This window comes from Tasmannia lanceolata, unplaced genomic scaffold, assembly GCF_043159265.1.
Source record: "Tasmannia lanceolata isolate RefF3 unplaced genomic scaffold, GAP_Taslan_0.1 ptg000003l, whole genome shotgun sequence".
Taxonomy (NCBI): Eukaryota; Viridiplantae; Streptophyta; class Magnoliopsida; order Canellales; family Winteraceae; genus Tasmannia; species Tasmannia lanceolata.
The window spans coordinates 538,975-553,249 of record NW_027518680.1 but is presented as its reverse complement, the minus strand read 5'-3'; the positions used below and the strand labels follow the sequence as shown (position 1 = coordinate 553,249).

The 14,275-nt window shown below is 40.1% G+C and overlaps 2 protein-coding genes across 5 annotated transcripts; both read left to right on the top strand.

Moving 5' to 3' along the window:
- Positions 1–407: 407 nt before the first annotated feature.
- On the top strand, positions 408–5,069 carry LOC143846725 (BIIDXI-like protein At5g11420). The gene is made up of 3 exons (XM_077355249.1): positions 408–558; positions 2,863–3,360; positions 4,385–5,069. The coding sequence occupies exons 1-3, from the start codon at positions 489–491 to the stop codon at positions 4,918–4,920; spliced, it is 1,104 nt and encodes a 367-aa protein (XP_077211364.1). The 5' UTR covers positions 408–488; the 3' UTR covers positions 4,921–5,069.
- Positions 5,070–6,012: 943 nt separating this feature from the next.
- Positions 6,013–14,043, top strand: EMB2261 (Tetratricopeptide repeat (TPR)-like superfamily protein). 4 transcript variants are annotated; one of them, XM_077355238.1, is made up of 4 exons: positions 6,013–9,203; positions 9,283–9,350; positions 9,556–9,607; positions 9,725–13,866. In XM_077355238.1, the coding sequence occupies exon 1, from the start codon at positions 6,288–6,290 to the stop codon at positions 8,859–8,861; it is 2,574 nt and encodes an 857-aa protein (XP_077211353.1). In that variant the 5' UTR covers positions 6,013–6,287; the 3' UTR covers positions 8,862–9,203; positions 9,283–9,350; positions 9,556–9,607; positions 9,725–13,866. The 4 variants fall into 4 exon arrangements, with proteins under 4 accessions (XP_077211353.1, XP_077211341.1, XP_077211347.1 ...); XM_077355226.1 differs by lacking the exons at positions 9,556–9,607; positions 9,725–13,866 and adding an exon at positions 13,891–14,043; XM_077355232.1 differs by having other exon boundaries at positions 9,556–13,866.
- The last annotated feature ends 232 nt before the right edge of the window (positions 14,044–14,275 follow it).

Genomic DNA, 14,275 nt, shown 5'->3' with positions numbered 1-14,275 from the left:
TCATACTGAATTTATACCGACACGTTCCTACTTCACAGAAATGTCAGCTTTGGATAGAAAGTTTTTTCCGTCCATTCCAACGGCAGCAAATCAAAACGCTAGCGAAACAGCTTCGCGAGGAAAACCATGTGAGTGGGGCAGCTTTTTGTCCGGAGCCAACCCAGCAACAGAAAGGGGTAAAACAGTCATTGTCAAAAGCCACGTGAAAAGCGCAGTAAGAAAAAAAGGCAATAATATCCTTCTTACCCCGCAACTGAAACGGTGAAACAGTAATTGTCCAATGGCACGTAAAATCGCTTCCTTGCCATCGAGAAATTGAATGAAGCTTGGGTCACCGTCACTGCCACGTGGGTGCAGACAAAGGTCATTTTGGCGTTTCTGAGGTTTATTGAAAATCTGAGGGTGTTTCTGTACAACAGCCTTCATAAAACCCCTAGGCGCCCTCTTGTTTCCCATCACTTCCACTCTCTCTCTCTCTCTCTCTCACAATGCTCCTCGTCGTTGCGCTGGCGCTTCTATTTTGCGCCGCTGGAAACGTTGCCTTAGCATTCACCGACGGTAAGCTTAACTAAGTGTCCCTGCGAAACCCAGCTTCAGCTACTAGAGTGGCATTTTCGTAGTTTTTCATTTCTGTCAGGGTTTTTCATATCCGCCTGAGCATTCACCGACGGTTAGAGTGGCATTTTCGTAGTCTTTCCTTTCTCTCTTGCTTTTTCCTACTCTTTTTTCACTTTCACTACTCGTTTGCTATCTGGGTCAGCCGTTCCCGTTGGATTTTACGAGCAACCACCCAAAAACCAGAGATTCAAGCTTTTAAATATCTGTGCTTTTCTGTAACAACTGAAACCTTACCAAGACACGCTTGTGTCAGGTTTGTCCCAAACGGCCCATGTGGTTCTGCCATATGTTACCAAATAGGGGTATATTTGTGATTTTGCCAAAAAAATAAAATACTATGGTTTATTTGTCATAAAAACAAGGTCATTAATGTGTTGTTAGAACTTAGAACTTAGAAGATACATGGTGGTGTAATAGGTAGGGCGATGACAAGGACGTGTCTTTCTAGCACCTTTTCCTTTTTGAAGTCGTAGCTTTGGAATTTTGAAGCTGGGCAAAATTGCATTGAAAGTTACCAAATTGTCGTTACTATGTGGAACGGCTTGTAGAGGTATTTTTTGTGGTTTCTTAGTAGGCTTGAAGGGTGTTTTAGTCAATTTCAGACCATGTGGGGTTTGGTCTCTGGGTTTCTGCAGTCCTGGACTTGCTTTTTAACAGTAGGCCAGTAGGGACGATGTGACTTATTTTGTCCTTGCTTTTTGACAGTAGGCCTGTAGGGAGTAGGGACGATGTGAGGAGGGGGAAACTACTAAACTAGTCCTTGCACGTTCATGTTGAAAAAGTGGCACGTCCTTTTACTCTTTTCCTTCGTAATTAAAGGGCGATGATATTGTCACCCCCCCTAAATTACGCATTCGCTCCCCTTTTGGCTTGATTTGACGTCAAAAAGCATTAATAAGGGGGGCGAATGCGTACGCAGGGGGGGTGACAATATCATCGCCCTAATTAAATCCCCCTCTTTATTTCGAACTTCTGTCTAGCTGTTTACAGATGTGTGGGGATCTCGGAACTGTAATATGGCTCGAGTTTGAAAAGAAGTTGAACCTCTAGAGTCTAGAGTGAGTGGATGGATATCTGTGTTAACGAGTATTATGGACCCTCGGCTCGGGGTGTATTTATCCAATCTAGATCATTCATCTGATAGGCTCCACTGTCGATGAAGATTGGCTGCCATCACAGAATCCTTATCCACCGACCTCGTTTTGATAACAACACTCTTTCGCTTTATTAAACAGCTTTCTGATTTACAAATTACAATAAGAGGAGGAGTGCCATTATAATCATAAAGGACACCCGAATAGCTTTTCGCATTTACTTTTGGGCAGTGTTGAATCTCTGATGAAGAATCACGAGTGTTACTGTGTTCGGATTTTACACTCGAAAAATACTTATTTTGTCCAAAACTATTTGAATAGGAAGTGTATCTAACTATCTATCGCCTATCGGTTTGGCGGCCAAATAATAAACCAGACTCCTTCCTCCTTCTTCCTTCTCTACCTCTCTCATTCCCAAAAGCCAATCGGGTTAAGTGTTGCGAGACAAGGACATTTTTGTCCATAAGTTGGGTATTTTTCTAAATTGCCACTCAGAGAGCCTCCTTATTTTGTAAATGACCGAAATACCCTTGTAACTTATGTAACATGGGTGACGTAAATGGCCCTTTATTTCAATTGCTAAAAATGTTATCCTGGCATCACCTTTATCTAGATACTTCTCCTTAGCTGTTTATGATTTGGTTTTCATGTTCATGTATCTTCCGTTGTTTCCCCAAATTTTCATGGTGAGGTGCCTACTTTAACACATACTGCGAAGCAGATACTAACCTACGCATTGGGTAGGTTGGGTCTACAGCTAAATTATCCCTGTCTGAAAAGGACTAGTGTCCTTTTATACATTAGAAGTTGTATGGTTCCAAGGTTGCCTTAGTTTGTTCAGAAGTCAAATAAAGGGTAGGCATAACTCCAGGCGGGGACCACTACTTCATTAATCTAGACCGTTCATCTGTTGCAAATGATCTGATTTTGACTAATTTAGAGGGATATTATCATAAATAGAAGGTCCCTCTTAAGTAATAATTGAATAGGGTCGGTTCAAGTTATATTAGATAAAATTCCTGCAGTATAAACAGGGCCTTAGAGTCCTACATTTGGAGAATTTTATAAGCATGAACTTCTAGAACTTTCACTTTTTGCACCTCATAGAAATAAACCGCATGAAATTTTTACTAACGCTGATGCAATGCAGGGTTGTTGCCCAATGGGAACTTTGAACTTGGTCCGAAGGCGTCGGAGAAGAATGGAACAGTCGTGATCGGGAAGTATGCAATACCGGAGTGGGAGATATCAGGCCTTGTGGAATACATTGAGTCGGGGCACAAGCAGGGTGACATGTTGTTAGTGGTGCCCGAAGGCGCCTTTGCGGTGAGACTAGGCAATGAAGCCTCAATCAAGCAGAGGGTGAAGGTGACAGTGGGGATGTACTACTCATTAACGTTCAGCGCGGCTAGGACCTGCGCCCAGGAGGAGCGCTTGAACATTTCGGTGGCGCCGGACTCCGGTGTGCTCCCAATGCAGACCTTGTATAGTAGCAATGGGTGGGATTCTTATGCGTGGGCGTTCCAGGTCGATTATCCGGAGGTGGAGGTGATGATCCACAACCCTGGCGTCGAGGAGGATCCCGCATGCGGGCCCCTTATCGATTCCATCGCTCTAAGAGCACTTTACCCTCCCAGGCTCACCAACAGTGAGTTCCAATCTTACTTTCTTTAGGTTCACCCAAGATATAATTCTTACTTGCTTTAGGCCCACCAAGCTATAATTGTTGGTGGGCTTTTATTTAGGCACCCTGTTTGTTTTGGATTTTGAGAATTGATTTTGAATCCAATGCCGATTATTAGACTCAAAATTGCATTTAATTTTGAGCCCAATGATCAGTTTTGACTCAGAATTCCATCACTATAAAAGCCCTTTAAACCCCTAGGTCCACCAACAGTGAGTTCTCTTCTTGCTTCAGGCACACCAAGTTTTTATATTTCGTGTGCTTATATTTAGGCCCTGTTCGTTTTAGATTTTGAGTCCGAAACCGATTATTGGACTCAAAATTGCGTTTAATTTGAGCATAATGATCAGTTTTGACTCGTAGTCAATTCTTAAAATCTAGACGAACAGGGTGGGCTTGTATTTTGGCCGGGTAAATTTTGGATTTTTAGAACTGATTGCGCAAGTCCAAAACTGATTACTGGATTCCCAATTGCAAGTCCAACTATCAGTTTTGGACTCAACTGATTCTCAAAACCCAAAGCTAATGAAGTCAATTCTGTATAGTATTACTATATTTAACGGGAAATTATTTATCCGCCCCTTTTTTTACTCGGGACAGCCAGCTCTAGTGTATCCATGACTGCAGAGGGGCTGATGTACTTCACGTGGGTAGGATTCAACCAGTCCAATATACTGGAGTTGGCTGTCCCATGTAAAGAAAAGGGGAGAATTTATCATTTCCCCATTTAATAAATCCGTTTCTGTGATCTAATTACCCAAACTTACCCATTTATCACAGTTGGATTTTAACCAAAACGAAAATATAAGAGTCAAAATTCCAAATGCTACTCGTTATAATTTTTTATATTCTTTAAAAGAATGGAGAACAGCACCTAACCTTAGTTAAATTAGGAGAGATTAAGTCACTATAAAAATCAAGGTCCTTGTATACCATATTTTTTTCTCGATTAATATACCCTTGTTTTTTCCTTTTTTGGATCCAACAGAGAATTTGTTGAAAAATGGATATTTTGAAGAAGGTCCTTATGTGTTCCCTAACACCTCATGGGGGGTCCTGATTCCCCCTAACATCGAAGACGATCACTCCCCACTGCCCGGCTGGATGGTCGAATCCCTTAAAGCCGTAAAATACATCGATTCCGCCCACTTTTCAGTGCCAGAGGGTAAGCGAGCAATCGAGCTCGTCGCCGGAAAAGAAAGCGCAATCGCCCAAGTAGCACGCACCATTCCCGGAAAAGTTTACACGCTCACATTCGCCGTTGGCGATGCCAGCAACTCGTGCGAAGGATCTATGGTAGTAGAAGCTTTCGCGGGGAGGGACACCATTAAGATCCCCTACGAGTCTAAAGGGAAGGGCGGCTTCAAGCGGGCCGTGCTTCGCTTCACCGCTACGACCACACGCACTCGCATTATGTTCTACAGCACGTTTTATACCATGAGAAGCGATGATTTCAGCTCCCTCTGTGGTCCTGTAGTTGACGACGTGAGGTTGTTGAGCGTTCGTAGGCCGATGCTCATGTGAAGCATTTCTCAATGCGAATTGCACCTGTGCAATGTATTTCTCTGTTTTTTTTTTTGTCCCATATAGTATACTTTGATAGTATTTTGTTGCAGTGCTAGTAAGAGGCTTTGGTTAATAAGATCGATCATCTCATAGTTATTTATAGTTAATGCCATGTAAAAGCTTAGACTAGTGTGATTCTTATCAAGTTTTAAATGAAATTACGCTACAAACATGGGGCGTTTGCATGCCAAATGGTGCACTTATTAAGAGCTCCTATGAAATGTGTGGCTGGGCTAGTCACATGGGCTTAGCTAGGTGTGTCAATGGATCCACAAGGATTCGAACGATAACAATGGATCCATATCATAAAGCTTATCGGTCCAAAGCAAGAAAGTGAATTTACTAGGGTGCAAAAAAAAAAAAAAAATTTGAAATGACTTTGACAACAATAACCATAAATGCACTTTGTTTACCCTTGTAACTGGTTGTTGTGCAATGACACCGTTCAGTCTGTCATTCTTGTAGCTCCCTTATGAACAAAACTTGGCTCCGCAATGCTCTAATATCCAGGGGAACAAGGGGTGTGGAAATATCAATTAGGGGTGTTGAAATATCAAGGGGTGTGAAATTGATATTTCCACACTCCTTGCTATTAGAGGGTTACGGAGCCAAGCTCCGTTCCTCTCTTATCCCTAAGTCCTAGTGTGTAGGACCTCCGATGGATTAAAAAAGTAGGACCTTAAAAAGCACTACAAAAAAGTTCTGAATGATAAGGGAAAGGGCACTCCAAAAAGGTCCTAATATGAAATACGTACGGCTGTATGTCTAACCTACTTGGGACCACAACATCCAATCACAAGTGAAACCAAAGTGAGTGGTGCCATTATCAAAATATGGTAGTGGATATCAGTCCTCACTCCTCATTCCTCAATCAGGAGCTAGAATCAACATGACATTCTGATTACTAATCCAATCCTCTCTTAAATGCAATGAGGAAAAATTAAAATTAAAATTTTAATAAAAATTTCATTCAAACTGGAGTGGAATTAGAATACCACCTCTTGGGTGGGGGACAGATTCTGACATTTGTCCCTCTAATTATGAACCCCGTATCAATTCCACCTTCTTGATTCCATTCTTTTCTGGAATTGAGCGGAACTAGAATCAATTCCAGGCCAAAGTGGGATCAAGCCAACGATGGATAACAGTCACAAATGACGTTGTTATTTATGGTCTCCTAAGGAGGCCTTCTTTTGCTCAGGCTTTTACTCTCTTCTTTTATCAAAACATAGTATTTCTCTTCACTTGAAACAAGAGAGTGAGCATTTGAATAACAAGTAGCCGTTAGAGAGAGAGAGAGAGAGAGAGAGAGAGAGAGAGAGACGATGAATCTCTGCCTCTCCCTCCCCGCCAAATTCACACCCCTACCTCCCTTCAAACCCTCCTCCATCCATTCCCGCCAGAAAACCTTGCCTTCTCAAATCCCTTCAAAACACCCAAATTTCGAACCCCTCAAGGACCGTTTGATCAGAAACCTCGACAGAGGCTGTCTTGAAAATGCTCTCTCCACTCTAGATCTCATGACCCACCAAGGGATTCCGGCGGATTTACTTACCTACTCCGTCCTACTCAAATCTTGCATCCGATCACGGGATTTCGATCGCGGGAAGCTCATCCACGCCCGTCTGATTGAATCAGGCCTCGAATTTGACACAGTCCTTGTGAATTCTCTTATTAGTTTGTATTCAAAATGTGGGGATTGGGAAACCGCGAATAAGATCTTCGAGACTATGGGAAATAAGAAAGATTTGGTTTCTTGGAGTGCAATGATTTCATGCTTTGCACATAATGGCAAGGAATTAGAAGCCATAGCTACGTTTTATAATATGCTCGAAATGGAGCAATTCCCAAATCAGTTCTCATTTACTAGTGTGATCCAGGCATGTTCTAATGGGAAGAACGTGCGGATTGGGAGGGTGGTTTTTGGATTTGTGATCAAAACCGGTTTTTTCGGGTCTGACGTATGTGTTGGGTGTGCTTTGATAGACATGTTTGCCAAGTCTGATGATTTGGATTCTGCCCGTCAGGTGTTTGATGAAATGCCGGAGAGAAATGTTGTTGCTTGGACATTGATGATAACTAGGTATTCTCAACGTGGATTCGCGAAAGAGGCAGTTGACTTGTTTTTTGATATGGAATCGAGTGGAATTGAACCGGATCGATTCAATCTAAGCAGTGTTATTTCTGCGTGTGCCGAATTGGAATCAGTTCAGCTTGGGAGGCAATTGCATTCTCAAGCCATTCGAGCAGGATTGGCTTTGGACGTTTGCATCGGATGCAGTCTTGTGGACATGTATGCAAAATGCGCGGTAGATGGATCAGTGGATGATTCAAGGAAAGTTTTTAATCAAATACCTGAACATAATGTTATGTCTTGGACCGCGATCATCACGGGCTATGTTCAGAGCGGAGGACGTGATAAGGAAGCTATTGAACTATTCTCTGAGATGAAACAGGCAAGTGTTCTGCCAAATCACTTCACATTTTCAAGCGTTCTCAAGGCATGTGCGAATCTCTCCGATTTGGCTGCTGGCGAACAAGTTTATGCCCAAGTGGTTAAATCAGGCCTTGCATCAGTTAATTGTGTTGGTAATTCTTTCGTTAGCATGTATGCTAAATCGGGTAGGATGGAAGAGGCCCGGAAAGCCTTCGATATTCTATTTGAGAAGAATCTGATTTCTTATAATGCAATGGTTGATGGGTACACAAGGAACTCAAATTCAGAACAAGCCTTTGAACTCTTCCATCAAATTGAGGAGAAAGAAATTGGAGTGAATGCGTTCACCTTTGCTAGTCTTTTGAGTGCCGCTGCTAGTATTGGAGCATTGGATAAGGGTAGGCAACTCCATGCTCGATTACTGAAAATCGGATTCCAGTCCGACCAGTGCATTGGCAATGCTCTTGTTTCCATGTATTCTAGGTGTGGAAACATAGAGGATGCTTACCAAATTTTTAACGAGATAACCGACCCGAATGTGATATCTTGGACTTCGATGATTACCGGTTTTGCTAAACATGGGCATGCCAGAAAAGCTCTTGAATTGTTTCACAAAATGGTTATTACCAGTGTTAAGCCCAACGAGATCACATACATTGCTGTTCTATCAGCTTGTAGCCATGTGGGTTTGGTCACCGAAGGATGGAAACACTTCCATTCCATGTACAATGATCATGGTATTGTCCCGAGAATGGAGCACTATGCCTGTATGGTTGATCTGTTATGTCGATCGAGCTTTCTTAAAGAAGCCCTTGAGTTCATTAACTCAATGCCTTTCAAGCCCGATGCTTTGGTATGGCGAACATTGCTCGGAGCTTGCAGAATAAAAGGAAATATGAAGCTCGGAGAACTAGCCGCTAAACATATTTTAGAGCTGGAACCGCATGATCCGGCGGCATACATCCTACTTTCGAACTTGTATGCCAGTGCTGGCCAGTGGGACAATGTGACTAAGATTAGGAGAAGCATGAGAGAGAAGAAACTGACTAAAGAAGCTGGTTGCAGCTGGATGGAGATAAACAACATTGTACACAAGTTCTATGTAGGGGATACTTCTCATCCACAATCGCGAGAGATTTTTGCGAAGTTGGATCAATTATCTTGTGAAATAAAGGGGATGGGATATGTACCTGATACGAATTTCGTTCTTCATGAAGTGGAGGTGGAACAGAAAGAGCAGTATCTATTCCAACACAGTGAGAAGATAGCTGTAGCTTTTGGTCTTATAAGTACACCGTCATCGAGACCCATTCGGATATTTAAGAACCTCCGTGTCTGTGGAGACTGTCACACTGCCATTAAGTACATTTCTATGGTTGCCAGTCGAGAGATCATCTTGAGAGATTCAAATCGGTTCCATCATATTAAGGATGGTAAATGTTCTTGTGGTGAATACTGGTGATTCACATGAAATGGGTGAATGCTGAACTTTTTAGGAGCTCCTCTGGAACTTGAATTCTAGACAAAATTTGAATTCCATTGACATCAAACCAGGTATGGATGGATACAGTGAAGCCAGTCCTGCCCTAGTGACGCAGCGGAAGCCTGCGAAAAGAAGGCGAAGATCACTGTCTTCAACCTGTTGAAGAAGAACTCAGTATCCCTACAATGAAAACCCTTGAATCCACAAGTAAAAATAAAGAAAAACTCAGTTCTAATTCTCCGCCATTTCCTTTCTCTCTTTCTGTTCTTTTCGGAGGAAAGAAAAACAAGAAATCTTATTAGCATGAAAGTGGAAAAAATGGTATTTGTTTTTCTCTACTTTCTTATTTCTTCATAGTTTTCTCAATGTTCCTGATTTTATCGAGGGCTTCGATTTTTAGGCACTAGCTTTCTAACCAGCAGCAGGTCGATGTCCGAGCTTCAACCTCGTGATCTTTGGATGGAAAAGGTGGTCCACTCTCTCTCTCTCTCTCTCTCTCTCTCTCTCTCTCTCTCTCTCTCTCTCTCTCTATGTTATGCAATTTTGCATAGCTGATTTGATTTTGTATGTGCTTTTTTTTTCTGTTTTGTCTATAAATTTCTTTCTCTGTCTCTTTTCTTGGGATAAGAAACTCATTGAGCTGATTAAATCGTCTGCAATTGATGAAATAAAGGCTAATTTCCTGAAACGACATCTCACAGGAGAGTTTGGGAAGAAATCCAATCGTATGTTTTTTTTAATCAAATATCTGGCCTTCCCTTTTCAGTTCTTTTTTATGCATTTGATATTTTCTTTAATTTCAGAAGTTTATGAATTTTCATTGCTTAAACTATGGTCCGCAGCAGCAATTTCTGTTGAAGTTGATCCTTTGGATTTCTTCCCTAACTGCGGGGAGATCAGATTCTACTGCTGGGATACAGCTGGCCAAGAGAAAATTGGTGGCCTTAGATATGGTTATTAGTATGTTACTACATTTTTGCAGAACTGTCCTTCCTTTTTTGAGGTTTATCTGGCAATGTAGTATTTATGGGATTTTGTTGAATTTCTACAGCTTGTTAGTTATTTAAAAAGTCGTGTTCCGCATCATTTTATTTATGAATTATTTTGATAGCTTTGATTTTGTTATGCAGGCACTTTGAATTGTCATAGTTTTAGGACAACTTGATTGTAGGTGATAAAATCCCATTTTGTATCGTTTCTATAGTGATTGTTAGATGACTTTTATCATGTTACTTGATAGAGATTTATATGGCCTTTATTCAATTTGATATGATTCTGAAATTCCCATCTGATATTTTTATAGAGCAACTTCGAACTTTTTTGTGAGTTGTTGGGTGGGGATGCTCAATGTGATTCCGATCATTGAATTATTGGTGTTCATCACAATAGGAAGACATGCAACGGATTTTTGGCGGTCCAACTTTGAGAAAAACACAATTAACATTATGGATTGAATTGAAACGGTAAAGAGAGCATACCGGAAGCCATAAAGGAAACTTTAAGGGATTCCTCTTTGGTTTCACAACCGACAATGATGGTGACTGTTTTCCTCTTTCTCTTAGTATGGATTCACAGAGAATTGGAAACGATTATTTTTTTGTACAAGCAGAGATTGAAGAGAACTTTATAGATGTTTCAGAGAAGGGACGCAACTCCTCATCACCCTGACCCTTCTCAAACGTCTCTTTTCCTTTTACAACTTTTCCAAATATACCCTTTCATAGTAAACGGTTATGACCATTCTTTAAAGACTTAACCAACTAAATTGATCTAGGCCGTTGATCTTGCTAAGGCAACATTCACCGTTAGGATTATTTCCTAACATTCTCCCACTTGGCCAGCAAGATCTTTGAGCCAAACATGAGAATCATATCTTTAAGTTAATTAAGTAAAAACTACTAACAATAAACCATGTAACCATTGAGTCACCAACTCTACCCAATAGCCTACCCCATGATTATATTATTAGTAATACTTACCAACATGAATGTAAATGCATACATACATAAGATGTAAACATGGTCTAAAACAGTCTACAGACATTCTACCTCCTCTTACTAACAATCCATTTACATTATGTGTAGTCATAATATATATCAAAATCAGATAAATACAATGTGATCGCAACAGCATATCTCAATACCTAATGTAGGCTCCTACTGTCACAGGCTATCAAAAGTGTCAACCAACCTTATGCGCGCTATATGCTCTCTGAAGAGCTTTGGTGACAAGCCCTTAGTTAAAGATTCCACCAACATAAGTGCAATGCTTATGTAATCTACAGATACACACTGATTCTGAACTCACTTCCTCACAACAATATGTCAACACATTGACTTATTACTTGATTTGTCATTCTTGGAATTGTTAAACAGCAGTGGAATTAACACAATACATTCTCAGTGACTTGTTGACTATCAACAAAATAAAACCCTGAGACGAAATTATGCAACTACAAGGCATAACTCAAGGACTTAAAATACATAATAAACTCTGTACCCAAGGTGGAAGCGACTGATTGTCAAATTGGCATTCTTCCATAATTTATGACTTTCTGGGAAATATACTAAGGCAGAACTCCGGGTGTTCCGACAACCACAAAAATCGGAATCAGATTACCCAATCACACTAGGGTTATTTGATTTACTATATGTGAGCATAAAACTTTTAGTCCCTTACATACAATGCACAACCTCTTTTGGCCAATTCCCATTGATCCATACATACATAACGTTGGTACTTTCTGATTTTACCCATCATATAGGTTATGCCCAGACATGCGCAGATTTAAATATTCAAGAGGACCCCAATTGTGGAACTAATAGGGAACCTCTTTCTCTTCTCCTATGATAAAATGATCCAAGGACCTTGGATTTGACTTAATATATTACCCTTAACTATAGGAACACTAACAGTGGAGTAATTTATCCATGTTCAATACTTAAAGCACTTTACCAATATAGGCTTTCTGAGATCTCGGCAATCCTCGAGTCCCAACTAGGTGAACCTAAACTCCTATCATGTATGATGCTTCACCTGAATTATACTTTTTGCCTTTTCCAAAGCCCTTCTTGAATTTCTTTTTTAATTGATCCTTAGACGATCCCACAGTGGTGTAATGAGCACTCTCGGGTCGTTCGGTCTTCAACCTCTCTTCTTCTTGAACGCACATGGCTATAAGTTCACTCATTTCCTACTTCTCTTTCTGTGTATTATGATTGATTTTGAATGGAGTGAATTGCGTAGAAAGAGATGTTACGATGAAGTGAACAAGGAAACCCTCAAAGAACTCCATATTCATTTTCTTTAGTTGGGAGGCCATGCCATTCATTCGCATTCTTCGGATTTGGGTTTTGTGGGCCTGTCAATGATGCATAGTCTAGCCTTTTGTAGTCTTGAACTGAAGGCCATGTCTTTGTTTGTGATCTATAAGATATGAGTCGATAATCAACTTGACCTAAAAGATCAAAACAATGAGGATTAATTATGCAACTCTCTGTTGCCCAAGATTGTGGGTTAAAGCTTTAAAACACCTGTGTATATTGTGATCCAAGTAAGACTGTGCTTAAGATCCCTTAAGATTTATGGGTCATAAGGAAGATGTAATTAGGAAATATGCAACTTTGTGTTGTTTATATGAGGCAAAAGTTTATAACCCACGAATAAAGGTATTGAGCATTATGACCACAAGTTGCAATTTCATAGGTTATCTTAAAATATTTAACATTTTTAGGTTATGTTGTTTGACCCATAGTATGTATATTGTCGAGATTAAATGTGCCAAGATTTGAAATGATCGTGACCTCAGTGGGAGTGTAGTGCCTTTAGTAAAATCACTTTGATGAGAACCAGGTTATAGTACTGGTACTGGTGATCCAAGAGAAGGTGGTACAAATACTCATTGGTGCACCAGAAGGCCATATCTTTGTTTGTGATCTATAAGGTAAGAGTCGAGAATCAACTTGACCTAAAAGATCAAAACAATGAGGATTAATTATGCTCTAATACCACAAAATTGGTGTTCATCACAATAGGAACACGTGCAACGGATCTTTGGCGGTTCAACTTTGAGAAAAAACACAATTAACATTATGGATTGAATGGAAACAGTAAAAAAAAACATACCAAAAGCCATGAGAGAAGCTTTAAGGGATTCCTCTTTGGTTTATCCTTGCTCCACAAGCGACAGTGATGGGGACAGTTTTCCTCTTTCTCTTAAACGTGGATTCACAGAGAATTGGAAATGATTTTTTTTTTTTTTTGTGCAAGCAAGGACCGAAGAGAACTTTATAGAGGTTTGAGGAAAGTGATGCAACTCCTCATCACGCCGACCCTTCTCTCAAACGTCTCTTTACCTTTACATCTTTTCTAAATATACCCTTTCACAATAAAGGGTTACGACCATTCTTTAAAGACTTAACCAACTAAATTGATCTTGGCCGTTAATTTTGCTAAGGCCACATCCACCGTTTGGATTATTTCCTAACATGAATCACATTGACCATTGTGAGATTTGAGCTTCATATTATGGGATTTGTAATTTATGTTTGTTATAAGATAGGTTGTGACAACAATAAAGATGTCAAAAGTGCAATGATTTTCGAAAGTGTATATCTCCATCAATAGCTGGTCCTTGCCTGCAGCAAGGTCAGTTATTTTTCTTTATGTGCCGCACCTTATCATTTCTTATGTAACTAACAATAGATGTATTTAAATTGATATTCTTTCTTTGTTAAGGATATTGGTTACCATTAGTTTGATATTTAAATTGATATTCTTTCTTTGTTAAGGATATTGGTTACCATTAGTTTGAATTGGCTTTGGTTCTTTCAATAAATTCACTTACCTGTGGATTACTAAGAACTGTTGCTTTGGATCATTTTTATGCTTTGAAATCAGGTATTTTGCTATTTGAATTGACATTTAGGATCTTTCAATAGGTTATTTTCCTGTGGTGTTTGACAATCTTGAGTGTGCTGACATTTTTGCACTCATGGACACTACACAGGTTGGAAACTCTTTCTTGGTGGGACATTAGGGCTGGTGTACAACATATTATCTAATTATATAGGTTATGCTCTACAAATATACTGATTGCATTTTTTATTTTGTAAACTTGAAAACTCATTAATTGATTCCAGATATAGTCCATTAAACTCAACTCTCCCTCTCTCTCTCTCTCTCTCTCTCTCTCTCTCGCTCTACAATTCAACTTACCACATTTCCCCTCTCTTATTAATAATTCATGATTTCTTCATCGCCCGTGCATCGCCCGGGGTTTCCTACTAGTGGTGATATATGTGTGTTTGCTCTCCCGATCTTTTTAAACTAACCATTTTGGAGGCCACTTAATGAACGATTAAGATGACCCCGTAACCATTCATGGCCCACTC